Raw genomic sequence first — 21192 nt, 5'->3', positions numbered from 1 at the left:
TCAAGTACAAATACAATATAATTATGTTTTTTTTTTTTTTTTTAACTTATTGTAGGTATAGTTTAATAATAATGAAAAAAAAAAAAAAAAAAAAAAAAATTTTCTTTGAACCCTTCCCTCAAGAGGGAGGGAGTACCGCCATAACCTCCACAAATTAAGAAAGAAAAAGGCAGAATGGAAAAGCATGTCTTTTATTTCTTTTCATACTTCAATCACAAATAACATTTACAACATTTTAACCGTAAATAAATAATATAAAGAACAGTAGGAGAAATGAAATAAATAGAGACAATCAAAATAAAATAATTAATGATACAACTGGAAGGATTTAATAAAGAATAAAAATAAGAATACCAGGATGTTTAAACATGAGATTGTGCCATGGGAAATTAAATAAAGTCTAATACTTTTTGCAAGAACAAGAACAAGATTTATGTATCAACCAGAGGTCTTCCACTGAAGTATCTTTACAGTCAGAGTTGATAAAGTCAGAAAGTTGAGTAATTTGTAAGGACTGTGTGAATTATGGCGATTTGGATTCCATAATAATACCGTGGTTCATCTTCCATATTCGTGGTTCTTCTTCCAACCTGGTCTTTCGACAGACCGTTGGGCGTGTACGCGATAGCCGCGCACATTTCATTCGTTTAGACCTGAAGCGACTAGCTCAAGATCGGAATGAATGGAGAAGAAGAACTAAACTGCTCTTGCCAACCAGTCTCCAGATCGTAACCTAAGAGAGAGAAGCCTGAAATTCTCATGATCAACATGAAGTTAACCTGAGATTATAGACAAGGTGTAAGTCCATCTTCTTCAGCCGTTCAAACGTTTTAATCAAGTAAGGAAAACGATCACAAGAGATGAACCTATCAGAATGTCTTGTCCACAAGTCTGGGGAGGGATAGAAACATCGCCATCGGTAGAGGTCTAGCAGATAAAAGAGATGCTTACTTTGTTGTGAAGATTCACCGGTAGAGCGCGCCGTCATCTCTTTGGAAGTGGGAGGAGGGGGAGGGGAAGGTGTCAGCTGATCACGACTACGCACAAACTGACGCAGTCGCTTCAGGGACGAAGCTTTGAGTTCTTTGAATTTCCCAGCGCCTGGTGATAGGTCAGCATCATGGTCTGTGTCTATTTCCCCAGCGTCTTCATCAGTATCATCATCCAGTAGACTGGAGATAGGAATGTGGGAGGAGGGGGAGGGGAAGGTGTCAGCTGATCGCGACTGCGCACAAACTGACGCAGTCGCTTCAGGGATGAAGCTTTGAGTTCTTTGAATTTCCCGGCGCCTGGTGATAGGTCAGCATCATGGTCTGTGTCTATTTCCCCAGCGTCTTCATCAGTATCATCATCCAGTAGACTGGAGATAGGAACTGACACCAAGATTCTTGACAATGGAATCAATAAGATAGAGAACAGGCAGCTTGACTTCAGCGCGAACCTAGAAAATATTGTCATAGAAACAAAGCTACACTCTCACACCCATTCCAATCACACCAATGACGGTTCTGCAGGGTGAGAATATATCCAAGCCAAGAGGTAGTGAAAGGCTCCAGTTTTCTTTGAACCCTTCCCCCAAGAGGGAGGGAGTACCGCCATAACCTCCACAAATTGAGAAAAGAAAAAGGCAGAATGGAAAAGCATGTCTTTTATTTCTTTTCATATTTCAATCACAAATAACATTTACAACATTTTAAGCGTAAATAAATAATATAGAGAACAGTAGGAGAAATAAAGAAATAAACAGAGACAATCAACATAAAATAAATTAATGATACAACTGGAAGGATTTAGTAAAGAATAAAAATAAGAATACCAGGATGTTTCAACATGGGATTGTGCCATGGGAAATTAAATAAAGTCTAATACTTTTTGCAAGAACAAGAACAAGATTTATGTATCAACCAGAGGTCTTCCACTGAAGTATCTTTACAGTCAGAGTTGATATGTTGATAAAGTCAGAAAGTTGAGTAATTTGTAAGGACTGTGTGAATTATGGTGATTTGGATTCCATAATAATACCGTGGTTCATCTTCCATATTCGTGGTTCTTATTCCAACCTGGTTTTTCGACAGACCGTTGGGCGTGTACGCGATAGCCGCGCACATTTCATTCGTTTAGACCTGAAGCGACTAGCTCAACAAGATCGGAATGAATGGAGAAGAAGAACTAAACTGCTCTTGCCAACCAGTCTCCAGATCGTAACCTAAGAGAGAGAAGCCTGAAATTTTTCTCTTCGACATTTTCTTTTGTTTTGCTTGATGACTTCACTTGTGAATCAGTCTCTGATTTAGTTTCACTAGTTTTCTTTTTTAGCTTTGGTATTGGAGGTAGTTGATGGGGTTTTAGCAGAGGTGGTTTCTCTGATTTTTCTTTTCTTGATTTATCCACAACACTAGACGCCACTGGAACACTCTCACTGGATTTACTTGGTCTAACATCATCAGATTTTGACTTGGTCGAGGACTTCTCATTAGAAGTCTTCTTGTTACTTTGATGTTTTCCAGGACTACTCGTGGTCTCACTCTCTCTGTCCTTTTGTCTCTTCTCACTTGAACTTTCACTCTTAGAGGATTTCTTGTCTGACTTATCATCTCGTCTATCTTTAGAAGATGAAGACGATCTTGAGGAGGAGGAAGATTTAGATTTCTCCTTCTTCCGGTAACTAAATAGGTTTTACTCGTAAATACTATTTATCATCCTTATCAATGATAGTTGTTAGTTTCGCTCTAGTTTTCAGATTTTAGACTTTAACTTGATGTGCAAGGCATAACGTTAAAAGTACAAGGCTGAACTTTTTTGCTCTCTTGAAAAATTTAATTTTTTGGCACTTGGAACGTTAAGGAAATGCACGCCTCAAGTGTACCTTCGACCTAAGGTTATGTCCTCTGAGTTACCCTGTTAAGATGACTGCGATGAAAGCTTCTGTTGACCTATTTACGAAACTCTGTCATCAAAATTTTCAATGTTCTTTTGGCAAACCGCGAAAATGTTACGTTTATCGCTTTATCTCAACGAATATTTACTACCTATCGGACCACCACTATTAATTTTAGTTGCAAGATTTACAGTGTTCTGAATCGAATAAAAATCAAAGGTTGGAATTAAATGATTTATAAAAAGTCGTGAAATTATCACTATTATTATTCTAGTTTTTGAACACGAAATTTTTAGACGGAAGAAGGTTAAATCGGGGTACGGACTGGATTGACAACAGCTCATCAAATCCATGTTTTCGAATACTTCAGATGAGCACAGAGCGCAATGATTGCCATTCATAGATAGATGTTCCACTTAACGGGTTAGCTAAAGTCGGAGGTGTGATGGTCTCCAGCCAGGTGTAACTGTGGTCGTCGCCTGAAATTTGCACACGTACAAACACAACGATCCGTCAAAACACCAAGTTGGAAGAGGTTGTGTCGTAGAGTGTGTACCAGGCTTTACGCATGCATTTGTCCAAATATTTGACTTGCCAAAGCTATTTATTTATAAGTTGGGAACAAATTTACAAATGGAACGTATCACGGATGTCTTTGGTGGGGAGTTTAACTCCACCTCCAGTTTTTGTTCCACGTGTAAAAGTTCCAGGAAATGGACGGGAATTTTTGAGTTGAAAATTTTTCTGCTGTAGTATTCCGATGTCACCCGTGCCAAAGACGCTTTTCAATAGATTCAAAATGAAATTCGAGTTTAAGTTACACTGAGCGATGAAGAATTTTGTGTCTGTGGTTTTGCTTACTCACAAATGAGTGAAACATGCATTTCCATAACTTTCTAACTGCCACACTCCTCTTAGTAATCTCAATACATATTAGTTTTTATGTGATTAATAGGTTTTACTCGTAAATACTATTTATCATCCTTATCAATGATAGTTGTTAGTTTCGCTCTAGTTTTCAGATTTTAGACTTTAACTTGATGTGCAAGGCATAACGTTAAAAGTACAAGGCGGAACTTTTTTGCTCTCTTGAAAATTTTAATTTTTTGGCACTTGGAACGTTAAGGAAATTCACGCCTCAAGTGTACCTTCGACCTAAGGTTATGTCCTCTGAGTTACCCTGTTAAGATGACTGCGATGAAAGCTTCTGTTGACCTATTTACGAAACTCTGTCATCAAAATTTTCAATGTTCTTTTGGCAAACCGCGAAAATGTTACGTTTATCGCTTTATCTCAACGAATATTTACTACCTATCGGACCACCACTATTAATTTTAGTTGCAAGATTTACAGTGTTCTGAATCGAATAAAAATCAAAGGTTGGAATTAAATGATTTATAAAAAGTCGTGAAATTATCACTATTATTATTCTAGTTTTTGAACACGAAATTTTTAGACGGAAGAAGGTTAAATCGGGGTACGGACTGGATTGACAACAGCTCATCAAATCCATGTTTTCGAATACTTCAGATGAGCACAGAGCGCAATGATTGCCATTCATAGATAGATGTTCCACTTAACGGGTTAGCTAAAGTCGGAGGTGTGATGGTCTCCAGCCAGGTGTAACTGTGGTCGTCCTGAACTACATTCAAAGATGTGCGATTAAATATCGTGAGGACTTGGGCTTGATCTTTCCAAGTAGGTATTTTGAGTAAAGCCATGTAAACAATCTTTTGACTGCCAGCTAGCTAGGATGGATAGGGGTTTGCTGATCTACTCCCTGTTTAGTTTCCCAGATAGATATGGGCTTCAACAGATTTCGGGTCGAGTGGATCAGGTACACCTCCATGTCTTCTGATGAAGTGTTTCGCTCATTGAGGAGTTTATTCCTTCACGTGAGTTCAATTAGTTAGTTGTAAAGTAACCTTCGTGGGCGTGGATAAGGGAGAGGTGCAGGCACTGGTCTTGAAGCTTTGATTTCATCAACTATTTTGTTCGAAATCCAAATCCTTCACATAGAGAAGGGTTTCAAAACTGAAATTGCTCTGGACTCATCATTTACATCATTGTACTTGTGATACTAAACAAAGGTCGCATAGGTCGCTTTTCTTCAAGTGAATTCTCGTCTCCATTTTTTTTTTTTTTATTTTTTTATCGCGAATAAAATATCGCGATAAAAAAATATTCGGCGGTCCCAAAGTACTGTAAAACGTTCTGTGTAAATATTTACGCTTACGTAAGTTCATTAGAAATTAATTATATGAGCAGTGAACACTTTCTAACTAAAGTATACACCTTGAAACAGGCGGAAATTTACGAAGACAATTTACGCCTGTAGGTATGCAACTCGTTCTCTAAGTATCTCTTCAGAAACATGGGATAAGTAGAAAAAATACTTCACTGCTAGAATGACCAATGAAAAGCCTACATACTCGACCATAATTAAATTATTTAAACATTTTCCTTATTGTTTTAAACCAGAACCAATTTTGGGAACTTTCTAAACCCCACCTCAGCCTCGAATTTTTGATGACAAGTACTTAAGGGAAGTTTTTTTCAAGGTTTAAAGCATTTTCGCATCCCCGTGTGTAAAAAAAAAATAAGAGATCAAGGTGAAAAGTTAACACAACAAGAAGACACGCAAAATTTTGTCCAAACAAAATAATAAGATATCACAGGTTTTTATTTCTTACAATAAATGATTACTGTATGACACATGTTGTTTTCATAGGAACTTGTGATGGGCGACACACAGTAAAACAAGTAAGAGAGGTAAAATCACAGCCTAACATAACTCAAATGCAAATGTTGTACATAGGAACCAAATGGAGGACTGTAGGAATGCGATCAACGGAAAGGAACAAACAAAGAAATAAAAAATATACAAGATGGAAGTGGAAGAAGGGAGAGAAGGTGAAGTAAAAGCTGAAGAGGTAGAAAAGAAGAGCCAGAGTAGGTATTGAGGGTTACTAAAACTAGGAAAGAAACAAGATGCTTGAAAGTACAACAAAAAATCCCCCAAAAAACAGTTTTTTTTTTTTTGTTTTTTGGCTTTATGGTTTTCTGGACAAAATTTGCACCACCATTTTCGTGTTCCTGGTAAAAAGACCTTTAATTTGATATATAGGTCGACCAGGTTTGGATAAGTCCTTCTATGGGGACAGACAGACAGACAGACGATATATAGGTCGACCAGGTTTGGATAAGTCCTTCTATGGGGACAGACGGACCGACCGACCGACCGACTGACAGACACCGAAGCGAATACAATAGCCCGTCCAATATACCTTTTTTTTATTACTATCGTAATAATAAAGGAAGGACAGGCTAAAAAAAAATCTATCAAATTTGCCCAGTACAGAAGAGGCGTTTTGAATTTTTTTTTTTTTTTTTCGATTTCATTTTGAATACCGTTTGAGGAACTGTCTCCAAAATTCAAAGGAAAAAGATACCTCCAAGCACCTTACATGATCCCGGGGCATATCAAGGTAAAGAATAGTAGGGAAGAACGGAGAAGGTACAGAAACTACTAAATTTCAAGTTTATTTCAGACGTTAATAAATAATAAAATGATTTTCAGTTCTCTTGAAAAGGAAGTAGTAAAGAGAGGGTGACCAAAATAGCTCTCCGCAGAAGAAAAAAATGTCTTTCCTTGAAAGAGAAAGGGACCATTGACTTTTAAAGGCGGAAAAAGATTTTCTTTATTAGATGGGTGGTTTAATGTGTTTTATATGCAGACCTTGACTAAGTGGCGTTCGAGGATGGTCACAATGATGCTCGCGTGGTTCTGGTATTCGTCGGCCAACATCGTAAGCATGTTGATCAGGGGCTTGCTGTTGAACGTCAAATCCGACAAGGCAGAACCATACTCCTCCGCAATGTCCTGTTCAGTCACCATCGCGTAAGATCGGGTGGCAGATGTCACTGGATGTACGGGGGGGAGTGAAGAGTTTGTCCTGCAAGGCTGCAGACCTGGAATCAGAAGAGGGAGAGGACATTGGTACTTTTGTTTGGCAGACTGCATAGTTAATGAGAATTATTTGTATAGAGCAGTGCTTCTCAAACTGTATGCCGCGGCACTAGTGTGCCACAGAAAGATAGTAATCTTGAAAAGTGTGCCGCAGTGGCAATAACTTTGAGAAGCACTAGTGTGGAGGTTTGATAGAGGGAACTGTAACTGCTAAGGTCTTATCGTTCCGAAACTCCCTACAGCGAAGATAGAAGGAAGCCAGGGTAGGATAAAAGCCAGCCGTTCCAAGGACAAACTTTATCTGTTTAGGATAAAATCCGCCCCCGAGCAGGGCACCCCTGTTAACAGCCCTTTACAGGAGTTAAATATACGAAAAAAGCCAAGGAAAGTTACAAGAAATAAGTGTGAAAAGTTGTAAAAAAGCCTTCGACAGGTCAGGAAAAGAAGAGAACTAGAAGTTGAAAGACAACAAAGGACAGGTAAGAGGAAGACACAAGAACAATTTAGGTATCAATGGAAACTGAGCTTAATAAAAAAAAGAAAAAAAAAAAATGTAATTAGGCACAAATTAGATAAGAAAGGCGTAGATTGACTAGAAATGGCGTCCTCATTTGAGGAGGAAAGGGGAAACTAAAAGAAGAAATACATGCTTTATTCTAGTACTATGCTATGAGCTTTTATAATAAACGGTTTTGTTAAGGAGGTAAAACTCCCAAAGGAAAATTCAACCTCAAGGCGAACTTCTAGTTTACGTATACAGAATGTCCAGACTACAGAACTCCTACTAGGTACCCAGCCGTTTAAAAGATAATGAGGTACCTACCAGAACTTCTGTGATATACCGTATACCCTTTATTTATTATTTTTGCCAAGACCATTTAAACTGAAATCATATTTCAATAGTATTTTATGCCATTCATCCTAAAAGTTAGTTGGTGTAAATTGAAGCCAAATAACAATAAAAAGTAAAAACCCCGAAGTAGACAATTTCAATCTTATCGTTGCTGGGAACTTTTGTTGAGGAGGTAAATCTCCCAAAGGAAAATTCAACCTCAAGGCGAACTTCTAGTTTACGTACATATACAAAATGTCCAGACTACAGAACTCCTATTAGGTACCCAGCCGTTTAAAAGATAATGAGGTACCTACCAGAACTTCTGTGATATATACCGTATACCCTTTATTTATTTATTATTATTATTTTTGCCAAGACCATTTAAACTGAAATCATATTTCAATAGTATTTTATGCCATTCATCCTGAAAGTTAGTTGGTGTAAATTGAAGCCAAATAACAATAAAAAGTAAAAACCCCGAAGTAGACAATTTCAATCTTATCGTTGCTGGGAACAATTCACAACAGTTCAAATGGTTTCAAAGAAAAGAAGCATCAAATTACATACCTTCCAACAAAAATATTCGTCACAAGCCAACTATTTTTGCACCAATAAACAATTAGAATACCAATGCCTTACCCAAGAAATTATTCTGTAAAAAAAGTCACAATACCAAGTACGCGAACAAGAAAACTGATTCAAACGCTCAAGACGTGATTGCCAAGTCGACGATTTTGATTTATCGATAACATGATTAACAATACATATTAACATGTAGGTATCAGAGGAGTAGGTTGCAGTAAGGACTGAGGGATCAACCGGTCCTTCAGGTGTGTCCACATAAACACGGTTGGTCCAGTGGTAACGCGCTTGCTTGCCATGCAGAAGGTCCCGGGTTCGAATCCCACCATCGACAAAAATTTTAGTGGTAACGTGCTTGCTTGCCATGCAGAAGGTCCCGGGTTCGAATCCCACCATCGACAAAAATTTGTACTCGTTTTTCGATTGCAAATAATTTACGGGTTACTTTCTGGTTCTTGTGTTGACCCAGCACCTAAATGGGAAGTATTGTGTCTCTTCTCGCCCATCTGATGAGAGGCATACTACGGGATGGGCATGCTACGATACAGGCCACATGCGTCTAATTTAGCAGTTGTTTCATTGCTACGAAATAAAAACGGCGGTGGAACACTCATCTTTAAAAAAAAAAAAAATGGTCTACCGGTCGTCCATCGATGTCGACTGAACCGTCCACATTGTCTTGACAACATAGATTCATCGATGTCGACTGAACCGTCCACATTGTCTTGACAACATAGATTTACTTCGTCGATCGATTGTTTGGACACACCTTTAAAAGAACTGAAACCATAGCATGGCTGGCGAAGTGGCGAACGTTCATAAACGGACTCACTTAATTTTCCGCCTGAATAAAAGTTTGATGTTTCACATTTGACTTCATGTCGCTAGGTTTAGACGCAATCTAAACCTATCCCCAGAAAGACACCGTCCAAGTCCTTGTTTAGACTGCAACATTACACTAAATAGGGACTTCTCTAACGAAATCCCTGTGTGCAAGGTCCAAAGGACTATTTCACCCACCAATAAGGCTAGTATTATACGCAATTGCGCACTGAATTATTGATATTGTTACTGAATAATCAATCTCATACCATCATATCGCAAACAGCATAATGCTAATACCCACGTATTTTAATGTGATAAGCTCTTTGTTTAAATACAGTAGGTGTAAACAAGGGCTCGAACCCAAAGATGAAGTCACCTGATTTACCGAGTCATAACCCGGTCCTTCAGGTGTGTCCACACTCCACACATGGTCTACCGGTCGTCAATCGATGTCGACTGAACCGTCCACATTGTCTTGACAACATAGTTTTAGATTGCGTCTAAAGGTTTAAACCTAGCGACATGAAGTCAAATGTGAAACATCAAACTTTTATTCACGGGGAAAATTAAATGAGTCCGTTTATGAACGGTCGCCCCTTCGCCATGTTATGGTTTCAGTTCTTTTAAAGGTGTGTCCAAACATAATCGATCGACGAACATAAAGTTTGATGTTTCACATTTGACTTCATGTCGCTAGGTTTAAACCTTTAGACGCAATCTAAACCTATCCCCAGAAAGACACCGTCCAAGTCCTTGTTTAGACTGCAACATTACACTAAATAGGGACTTCTCTAACGAAATCCCTGTGTGCAAGGTCCAAAGGACTATTTCACCCACCAATAAGGCTAGTATTATACGCAATTGCGCACTGAATTATTGATATTGTTACTGAATAATCAATCTCATACCATCATATCGCAAACAGCATAACGCTAATACCCACGTATTTTAATGTGATAAGCTCTTTGTTTAAATACAGTAGGTGTAAACAAGGGCTCGAACCCAAAGATGAAGTCACCTGATTTACCGAGTCATAACTTCTATGCCACAGAATGGAGCTTCAACATCAGGCTTGACTATATGCCTCAACTGAGACTGGGCCTGTCAGACAGTTGGAAAGTGTGTGGCGGAAAAAGCTCGAGATCTAGGTCTGTCAGACCGTCTGAATCCTATTACACTTCCGACAGTCTGAGCGTGAGTCACGTTATCTATTGTAATGAGTGTCATGTTTCCAACCGATGAGGATAAAATTCCATGCTGGTCACGGGATTCGAAACCCGTGTTTGTTTGGCCTTACAGATTCTGTTGCTTGGTTAAAAAGCGACCACACTACCCTGCTGACAACAGGTTTTTGAGGCTTTTTCACAGTAAAAAAAAAAACCAAAAAAACAAGCAATACAATATAAAGATTTCATCCAAAGACCTTTTTTAATTTTCAGATTCTTTATGAAAAAGAAAGTAACAAACTTTCTTCGACGGTTTTTCAATGGAAACAAGAAACTCTTTTTCTCTCTCCTCCTAAAATTTGAAAAGTTCCTAGATACATTTGTATAAACCTATTAATATAAATATATGTGATTACATTTGAAAGTGTAACTTTTAAATAAAAACTATACTAGGTTTTTTTTTCTTCCATGTAAAAATTAAATAAATAAACTCTGCAAAATAAATCAAAAGTTCCAAAACAAAAGAGACAAACTAAGTTAAATGAACTTGGAGAAAAAAAACAACACAAAAAAGCCTGTTGTGTGAAAAGAGTACAATCAAGTATTGTTTGCTCCAACGAGGAATTAAAAGGTAAAAAAAAAAAAAAAACCCAAGTGAAAAAGGATTTGATGGTGTGAAAATGCGAAAAATAAACCTAAATCACTTTCTCACCTTACATGATAATGTATTTTAACAAAGGAGATTACATGACCAAGGTTGTAGGAAAAATAAATAATATCTACACCTTACATGATAATGTATTTACAAAGGGAATTAATGACCAAGGTTGTACTATTTTCATCTCAATGGAGGCAGCTTTTCTTTCAATAGATACCAAATTTGACATAATTAGATGGATAGCATAGACGGTAGGTCTATGTATAGCTGACGACACAAAGGGTTTTAAAATATAATATACCTAGGTACTAATTTTTCAAGCTTTATTTTAATCTGTTGATTACTTTACTTTTAACATGGGATGTAAAATAATAAGTATCCAAAATCATGTTGTTTCTTCGGAATAAAAGAGAAAATCTACAGGAAAAGAGAAGGGTGGACAACTCTTGAAAGTGAATTTCCCGGATTATTTACAAAGCTTAGGCTCTTGTTATTTACAATAGTAAAAAAAATCCTATGTACAATCTACATATGTATAAAAGATGGATAGATAATCTAATAAAAAAGGTTGAGAGACATTGCACACAAAAAACATGGTCGATTTCTTTTCTTTCGATCGAGAGAAATGGAAGTTCCAGAAGGGTTGCAAAACCGTGAAGAAAAATTGACTAGTGTAAATAGTACTTGATAGAGAGAGGAAAGACATGCTTCAGAATTGTACTTGTGCGACTGCAAGATATTGAAGAGATGTAGGAGTCATAGGGTAAGATTGTACAATTGATGAAGTATGAATGTCCTGTTAGACACCAGACTGACGGACAGTGAGATAGGGGAGGAGTAGAGGTATCTAGCGAATGCTTGAGAACAAGTTGAGCACGGATTTACTTTCCCGCTGTGACCTGACCTTACTGAAAACATTCCAGAACCTCAGCGTCTCATCTCCTGCTCCGGTGACTATTGCCTCACCGTCTGGTGACATGGCGAGGTAGAGCACTCGGTATGAATGTCCTGTCAGCTTAGCCACTTGTGTCAGGGTTGGATACTTCCACACCAGGATCTGGTTCTGAGAATACCCATGTGTACTAACTAGCTCTGAGGAGTGCTTGGACCAGGCGAGGTTACATACTTGAGACCCAGTGTCGACGCATTGCATGGGTTGTCCTGTCAGAGTATTCCAGAAGCGGATACATCTGTCTGCCGTACCGCCACCACTGGCTAATAGACCATGATGATGGGGACTCCATGCGATGGCTTTCACAGCTGCTAAATGTTCCGTGTAGGTTTGTAAGGGTGACATAGAGTGCAGATTCCATACATACAGGCGGTTATCATTGCCCCCGGATGCGAGATATTGATTGTCAGGGGACCATTTGAGTCCACATACTTCTTGTCTGTGTCCTACGAGTCTTCGCTCACTCTGAGAGTTTGGTGTCCGTACATCACGTTGTAAAATCATACGGTCTCTACTTCCAGAGGATAACATATCACCATTCCATGCCAGAGCACCTACCCGTGCTGTATGACCTACTAGTTTGTGTACTTGCTTCGCGACAGATACATCCCAGACTTGTACATAGCCATGATGTGTACCCACGGCTACCAGGTTGCCTCTTTCATTCCAGGCTACAGATGTCACTGAGTTCCCATCTGCAGAGAGATCACATAATCTGGTGACTTGAGATGTACAGGCAGACCAGAGGTACACACAGGATCCAAGACCTACACTGAGCACATTCTGACTACTCCAATCTACCAGGTTCAGATAGAAATCATCCTGTAACTCCGGCGCGTCCAGAACTTTGAACGGAATTCTGGAAATCTTCCGCGTGGCTTTTCGAGGGGATCGGAGGAGCTTTTGACTCTTGGGTCCCACTGGGGAGAGAGAGTATGGACTGGTGGCCTCAATATTCATACGGGACTCTGGGGCAGGGAGGTATTGAAACAAATTACGTCGGTCAGGAGAGAAGATGACACGCTTCTCATCACATTGGCCCTTGACACCTTCTATATTAGCGCCTAGAAGTTCATTACGTAGTAAACATGTATAAGCTAGTCCGTCTCGGCTGGTCTCACCACTCACTTCACGCGTTTTCTTTGGTACTACACTACAAGTTCTATTATCTGGGATGAACGAGAATCTTGTCTGCCATTTCTCTCCACACCGGGACGGGATATAGCGATCAGCTTTCACCTCAAGGTTCGCACTTGTCGACCGATAAGCGGGAGACATGATATCATACAGATCCAATGGAGGTGCTGTATTCTCATCCTCAGTGGCTAAGTTCTCCATCTCCATTTCATTATTCTCGTTCTCCAGGTCCATATTCATGTTCTGGTCCAGATGTTTGTTCCGGTGTGAGGAGAAGTCATGGGTCATGAGATTCCTCTGAACTTTGGAGAGTTTCCTCGAGTCCAGGTCAGTGTTTGAGTTTTCCTCTGTGGCGGCATGATGACGTTTAGGTGTATGTGAGGCGCTGGAAGTGTGAAGTAACTTAGGAGGTGTCACAGTAGTCACAAGTCTCTTCAGATAATAATTGGACATTTCACACTCGTCATCTCCCATGATGGTGCTGGGTGGGTTGAGGGGGGTACTTCCGTTCTCTCCTGCAAGCCGAACAAATCAGAAACGAAGCCCGGGGCTCAATTAACATCTCAGCCAATTAAAATACAACAAAGAGAATAGAGAGTACAAGTCGTCACAGAGAAAATGAATCTCATGTGACATTTGAGAGAAATGGTGACTTTGGGCGGTTTTGTTTATCAGTGTTTTTATTTTCTGCACTTTTCAGTTAATCATAAATAGACGCAAGTTTCGTATAAACAAAACTCTTCAAGTCTGACGCGACCGATCAATTTATCAGCTCGGAAGGAGAAAAATGGAATGAAAAAGAGAGAGGAAAATATTGAGTTGCCCTTCGCAATTTTTTTAAAGAAGAGAACAATTTTTAGTGTCAAATGGTTACTCAATGAGCCCAAAGTCAGTCTACTCCATAACTCTGTTGTATTTTCATTGGATGAGAATCAGACCTTGAGAGCCGGGGATCCGTTACTTCGGCTTCGAATCTCACCAACGCGCGAAAATTTCTCATTCGAACCAAAATGGAACTAAAAAGTTTTAGATACGAAAAGAGAATTTAAAAATAAAGAACAGTTTTTCCCGAGAAAAACACAGAAACTTCCAAAGTCACCATGTAAATAATAAAAGGCACGGTAAAACAAGAACAGGAAGAATAAAATCTACTTTATAGACAAGAGAATGAAAGAAAATGTTCATTTATTTATTTGATGTACATATGGTAACTACATTTTTTCTCAAGTAAATGTGGTATTCCAGTGTAAATTTCATCTAGTACCTACTAAAAACAGAGACTTCCCAGGCCCAAACATGGATAGGTAGGTACTCGTAGACAAACCCAACTCAGGGTCTAATATGACTCCATTTAACATCATAAGGTAGCTAATTGAATTATCACATTGCTCAACAGGTAGGTAGGGTGTAGACATTCCAAACTTCCCCAAATGAAAAAAAAAAAACGGAACGTGTGCTATTTGTGTTTACCCCAATGATTAGTGTTAGCACCGAGCAATGCGATCTAAACATAGCATATAGAAGGAGCATTCAACTGTACACCTGTATACGCTAACATGGATAGAATCCAGATTCCCAGGTCGATGACCTGTTGTACTCTCAATACACTGTCATACACTACCGAAATAAATATCTTTCCATCAATCAAACTGAACGTTAACGTATTTTTGGCCTCAAATGATTAGTACTTCCAATAAATCATCAAATGACTCAATTCTCTTTTTTCTCCAATTATTTGGTCCAATACTCATGGGGTGGTTATCTCACTTAGACAGTTAAGTTTGCAATGCTACGAGCTTGGGCAGATAAGCCCTGCTTGGGAAATCAAGAGCATTTAACTTGGATGTGTATTTTGGACTACGAAATGAGTTGTGGACCTACAGATCATACGTTCTGAGAATAGATACTAACCCATTGTACGATACTCAGACATTATTGTCAAAAAAGGTGGTGGATGGACAGGATGGAAAAACTGTGGACAGTAAATTGTCAAAACTGCATTCTCATTTGATACCTTCATTCACTACATGGATATTATACATTTTAAGAAACTTTTTGAGATAAATGTATAATTTCAAGACACATTTGGGAATAGGATAGTATGAGAAAACAAGGTTACCCTAATAATTTTTTCTCGAACTAACAATACGTACCCAATATGAGTGAGAATTTTCTCTTCTTGGCCAACTTGGTTTGATGCAACGCTCTTTCCAAAGACATGATATTTGAGTTGACTTCAACGAACTTGGAGGAACAAATTACCAACAAAAGGGCCAACGAAAATTTTGAGCGAAATTGTGTCTTTTTATGCCAACAGCCACACCAACAAAAAAATAAACGTACTAAATACTTAATCACAGCAGGAATATTATAAGACTTGATTTTTAAAAATGAAATGACTAACAGTCGTAGTGACTCAGATGTCGAAATACAACTGACTTTCTCAAGATAAAGTAAAAATAATCAAAGATAATGTTCGATAAGGTTTGATGATAAGATTTCACCGTCTCCTCTAAAAAAAAATAAGCCAAAAGAAATTAAATTGTTCACATGTAGAAACGATTAAAAATTGGAATAATTTACTATTATGTGTAAGCATAAAAAAAAAAATCACAACACTGAAAAATGTAATAACTGTCAGAGAACACTAAAAAGAACTATTCAAATAACTGATAATTTCAAACACCGAAAATGCGATAACTGTCAATGTCAAAACACGAACTATTTTTTCCAATAACTGATAACTATTTGAAATGAAAATATTCAACGAAAAACTTCAATTTAATTGGATCGACTGTTGAATTTGAAATGACACCAACTCATACTGCAAGTCAGAATGAAATATGATTCAATACTAATGGATATTCCTGATGACATCAACAAGTGTATTTTGAACTACAAAATATGCAAGGTATCATTGAATAAAGGGGAAGGGATGAGTATAGTCCATCACCTAATTGCTGATGAGGTAAAACCGGTTCCAGGTTCTTCAAGTCAGGATACAGAAAGGATATAGGCAAAGGTCAGGGGGTCTTGTCCCTAACCGGTCAATTAAAGGTCCAAAGGTTTCCGGATTTGTAAGAACTATGTTTGATGGCGATTATATTATTAGTATTACATAATTAAGGATACAAGAACATAAATATACAATCCAAAGACAATAATTTGTTATACAGTGTGGCAGAGGAAATGAGTCATTAAATCATGTTTGTTATCAAACGAAGTAAACAGTGGATTTTCTGAACCTTTTTCTTGTCATCAGAACTTTCGAGTAATTTAGGTATTACCAAGAGACTTCATGATTTACGACGAAACAATCAATGATGATGTGGGCCAAATTTTCATCAAAATCAAACCAACCTTTCGAGAGTTAGGTGTGGATAAACTAAAGTCTAAGTAAAAGAAAATTCGTCTTTTTTAGGTTTAATCTTAGAGCTTCCAGCCCAGTTGGCTTGGAGGATAAGCGCTTAGTCGCGGGTTCGCTTCCCGCCCGGGGCGGACTTTAACCTAAGCAGATAAGGTTCGTTCTGGGAAAAGCTGGCTTTCTCCTACCCAGTTTTTCTTCTTAAAATATTTGACAACATAATGGACGTATTTTATTTTTACAATGCCAACCTTCGGTGTTGATACATTGACCCTATATTTTGTTTTCGAAAACCCCAACCTTTGCCCTAAGGATACTTTTGATATTGACTATCGAACCCCTTGGTCCGTGGATGGAACAAATCTCAAAATACCTATCGTGCTCTTGTTCTAGTTAGGATTTGACAACATAATGGACGTATTTTATTTTTACAATGCCAACCTTTGGTGTTGATACATTGACCCTATATTTTGTTTTCGAAAACCCCAACCTTTGCCCTAGGGATACTTTTGATATTGACTATCGAACCCCTTGGTCCGTGGATGGAACAAATCTCAAAATACCTATCGTGCTCTTGTTCTAGTTAGGACAAGTAAAGCTTGGCCTTTGAACATAGTTGATTTCCTCAAGATACAGTTATTCATGTTTGTTCTAGAGGTTGAAAGATACAAAGTCGAAAAGTCTAAATCAAAGACAGGGATAGATAAGGATATAAAATAGTAAGTAAGTATGTATATCATAAGCGTAAAATTATCTACAATACACAGAGAATGTCTTCAATTTCATCATATACTTAGGTTAGTTACATTAGGAAAGTAGTAAATTTGAACTTGAAATCCCGAAACTTTTTATCTATGAATGTGAGATAAGGTTCAAGTTGCGTACACGCGTGTTTTCCGTTACTAACCTAATAGGCACATGCCCTTGACCCAAGGAGGTACACATAAAATGAAAAAGTAAAAGCTTGATATGTAGGTAACAATCTAAATCAGAATCAACTAATAAAAGGTACTAACTAGGTAGGTTAATCTAATAAAATCAATCCTTCATAGTTCACCTGATTTTTCCAGTAAACAGATAAGATCACAAACAACCTTTGTGTGCCCTTCAAAACCATGCACAATCAATGTCTGTCAAGATATTATGCTAATGTGAACAAAAAGGATATCAGATGTCAACATGATGACTGAAAGAAAACTGACTGACAAAAACAAAGGAGACACACAATCAATTACCTCAAAACAATAGGTACCACTCTAAACACCATAAGTTAATTAAAATATTTTAAACAGATTTTTGGTTCTTCAGTCTACACAAAAACAGGTGATGTGTAAAAATCTTCCTACACAACCAAACTGAATTCAATACATTTCCTGTTGTTTATGCAGTGTGTACATAACTACCTTCTTTCCCCAAGGCAAGTATTTTAAGCATTCAGAATGTTATAAAGAAGACAAAGTCTGCAAAAGCTTTCCATTCAGCAAAGTAGATTAATTAAAGAAAAAACACACAAGACATAGAACCTGAGTGTGATAATAACTAACTAATGTTGGCTTGGAAAACTTTTAGGACAGGCAGTGCAGAAACAAGAAGAGTATCAATCTGGTTTCTTTCTCTCACTTACACTTGTCACTTGTGAAAATTCAGCAAGTCTGGTCAAGTAATTGAGGAATGTTGCAAATTAGAGAGACAAAAAAGTGAGCTATGTAAGTATTTAATAGCCACAGAGCAAAAATCAGGGTTTAACTAGTATTAAGTTTAACTCCTAGATTTAGCAATCTGATTGAAAATTTTGAAATCAATTAGGTAATTACTTAGATTGCTTAATCCAAGAATTTAACTTAGACCAAGTTTAAACTCCAGTGGTGTCCTTGGCCATAAAAGGGTCCACAAACCAAGCAGGCCATACAGATTGACATAATGTAAGCAAGAAATAGATTTAAAACCATACTCCACCCTACAGGGTTTTCAACCTTATTTTTCCATAGCCCAGAACAGTCACATAACTACAATCAAGCATGTCAATAGGTGCACAAACGTTAAAAGTTTGGAGCCTATACCAAAGAGAAGTTTGGCAACTTAACCAAGCAGCTAAGTATATTGGTAGATCCAATGCAAAGCAATATCTCCCTAGCACATAGTAGTAATCACAGAGAACTCTCAATATTGAAGTAAATACGTCATTCTGTATTTTGTAATGGGTAATTGACTAATCGAGAGAGTAACTAGTTAACTACCTACCAATACCATCAATACGACATGCAGCCTAAGTACAGAAGTACTGTGGTGTCTGTGGTGGAACAGTAACGTATTGATGCATAGGGTGGGTAGCCCCACTTTCCAGTTGGGTAAATAGACCCAATATGCAGAATATGTACGATTACTAGGCAATTTCCAATAAATGAACACTCTAGATGTAACATGCAATAGAATATGTACAATAATAGGAAGAAGAATGTTTGTCCAATAAAGAGAAAATGCTAAAATAGGTACCAAAGGTAAAGGAATGATGCAAGGTGATGACATAGCTTCTGTTCTTAGTTTCTCTTTTTTCTCCAATTATTTGGTGCAATACTCATGGGGTGGTTATCTCACTCAGACAGTTAAGTTTGCAATGCTACGAGCTTGGGCAGATAAGCCCTGCTTGGGAAATCAAGAGCTTTTAACTTGGATGTGTATTTTGGACTACGAAATGAGTTGTGGACCTACAGATCAGACGTTGTGAGAATAGATACTAACCCATTGCACGATACTCAGACATTATTGTCAAAAAAGGTGGTGGATGGACAGGATGGAAAAACTGTGGACAGTAAATTGTCAAAACTGCACTCTCATTTGATACCTTCATTCACTACATGGATATACATTATAAGAAACTTTTTGAGATAAATGTATAATTTATTGTTAAAGCGCTTAAGAGAAAAAAAAAAAAAAAAATGTATAATTTCAAGACATATTTGGGAATAGGATAGTATGAGAAAACAAGGTTACCCTAATAATTTTTTCTCGAACTAACAATACATACCCAATATGAGTGAGAATTTTCTCTTCTTGGCCAACTTGGTTTGATGCAACGCTCTTTCCAAAGACATGATATTTGAGTCGACTTCACAATAAACAAGAATACAACACATTAGGTACATATCTCTAAGTAGTAACATGGTTAAACTTTCTTGATGGGGTGAGGCGGAGCACCACCACACTCAATTTTTCATTGTCATGGCTTCTGATCTAGTACCCAGCATGTTTTCAAAGCATCAGAGGCAGTGTTGAAAAAAAAAAAATAATAATAAAAAAAACTTCTGATCTAGTACCCAGCATGTTTTCAAAGCATCAGAGGCAGTGTTGAAAAAAAAAAATAATAATAAAAAAAAAACTGCCATATCCTAGCATCACCATTGGTTTCATGCAGGGAAAATATCAAATACAAAAACAGCTAAGTATATCGGTAGATCCATTGCAAAGCAATATCTCCCTAGCACATAGTAAGTAGTAATCACAGGGAACTCTCAATATTGAAGTAAATACGTCATTCTGTATTTTGTAATGGGTAATTGACTAATCAAGAGAGTAACTAGTTAACTACCTACCAATACCATCAATACGACATGCAGCCTAAGTACAGAAGTACTGTGGTGGAACAGTACCTAACGTATTGATGCATAAGGTGGGTAGCCCCACTTTCCAGTTGGGTAAGTAGACCCAATATGCAGAATATGTACGATTACTAGGCAATTTCCAATAAATGAACACTCTAGATGTAACATGCAATACAATATGTACAATAATAGGAAGTAGAATGTTTGTCCAATAAAGAGAAAATGCTAAAATAGGTACCAAAGGTAAAGGAATGATGCAAGGTGATGACATAGCTTCTGTTCTTACCTTGAAGTTTAGATCAAGAAATATCACATTAGAATATGTCACTCATCACAAAACTAGGTATATAGTATTTACAAAAACTTTAAATTTCATGTTAAAATACTTTTCACTTTCAAGATTTCACTTTGTGAGGAAAAGAAAGGAATTTATTTCACTCCCTGGAAGAAACGTCAAGCCACAAAACTGTTTTGTTCCAAACAAAATGGCGACGAAGAGCTTTGTTGAAATTTTCTCAAAAATGTTGGAATATTCTCTTGTAAAACGCATTTTTATTGGCTGAAACCGCTTCTTCTTCAGAACAAGGTCAAAAACTTACCAATGAAAAAGGGTTTTATATTTTTTCATTTTGTTTTTCAGATTACATAAAAATCGTGGAAGTTTTTTTGGTTGTTTTTGATATCGAATATCGAATATCCCTTCGATGAATCGAAAATGGAAATATCGAATAATTTTAATCTGAATATTCTGAGGCCGTGGTTATGAACAGGGCTGAGATGAGCTCGGACGACGTGAGATAGCTGTCCCGGCGGCAATTTTTAAAATTCATTTTATAGGTGGATTTTCTGAACCTTTTTCTTGTCATCAGAACTTTCGAGTAAATTAGGTATTACCAAGAGACTTCATGATTTACGACGAAACAATCAATGATGATGTGGGCCAAATTTTCATCAAAATCAAACCAACTTTTCGAGAGTTAGGTGTGGTGAAACTAAAGTCTAAGTAAAAAAAAATTCGTCTTTTTTAGGTTTAATCTTAGAGCTTCCAGCCAGTTGGCTTGGAGGGTAAGCGCTTGGTCGCGGGTTCGTTTCCCGCCCGGGGCGGACTACCCAGTTTTTCTTCTTCCTTCGCTTTCGGGACAATAAGATCTTAGCAGTTACAACGTTTCCCTTTATCAAACCTCTAAAAAAAAAATAATAATAATAAAAAAAAAAAAAAAAAAAAA

At 37.6% G+C, this 21192-nt stretch overlaps 1 protein-coding gene and 1 long non-coding RNA gene across 2 annotated transcripts; one reads left to right on the top strand and one right to left on the bottom strand.

Annotated features, from left to right (window-relative positions):
• Positions 1–2685: 2685 nt before the first annotated feature.
• On the top strand, positions 2686–5767 carry LOC113467281. Its single transcript, XR_003391420.1, has 2 exons — positions 2686–3338; positions 4499–5767. It is a non-coding gene; the product is annotated as an uncharacterized LOC113467281 (long non-coding RNA).
• Positions 5768–11396: 5629 nt separating this feature from the next.
• LOC103508895 (fizzy-related protein homolog) lies at positions 11397–20452 on the bottom strand. Its single transcript, XM_026823379.1, has 2 exons — positions 20253–20452; positions 11397–13518 (listed from the first exon to the last, which is right to left on the bottom strand). The coding sequence occupies exon 2, from the start codon at positions 13475–13477 to the stop codon at positions 11762–11764; it is 1716 nt and encodes a 571-aa protein (XP_026679180.1). The 5' UTR covers positions 13478–13518; positions 20253–20452; the 3' UTR covers positions 11397–11761.
• Between the last annotated feature and the right edge of the window lie 740 nt (positions 20453–21192).

This window comes from Diaphorina citri, unplaced genomic scaffold (genome assembly GCF_000475195.1).
Source record: "Diaphorina citri unplaced genomic scaffold, Diaci psyllid genome assembly version 1.1 scaffold445, whole genome shotgun sequence".
Classification (NCBI taxonomy): domain Eukaryota; kingdom Metazoa; phylum Arthropoda; class Insecta; order Hemiptera; family Psyllidae; genus Diaphorina; species Diaphorina citri.
The sequence above is the reverse complement of the archived record's forward strand: the minus strand, read 5'-3'. Positions and strand labels throughout refer to the sequence as shown.

Coding starts and splice junctions, on each gene's coding strand:
- LOC103508895 (XM_026823379.1), bottom strand. CDS start 13,477: ATGGGAGATGACGAGTGTGAAATGTCCAATTATTATCTGAAGAGACTT.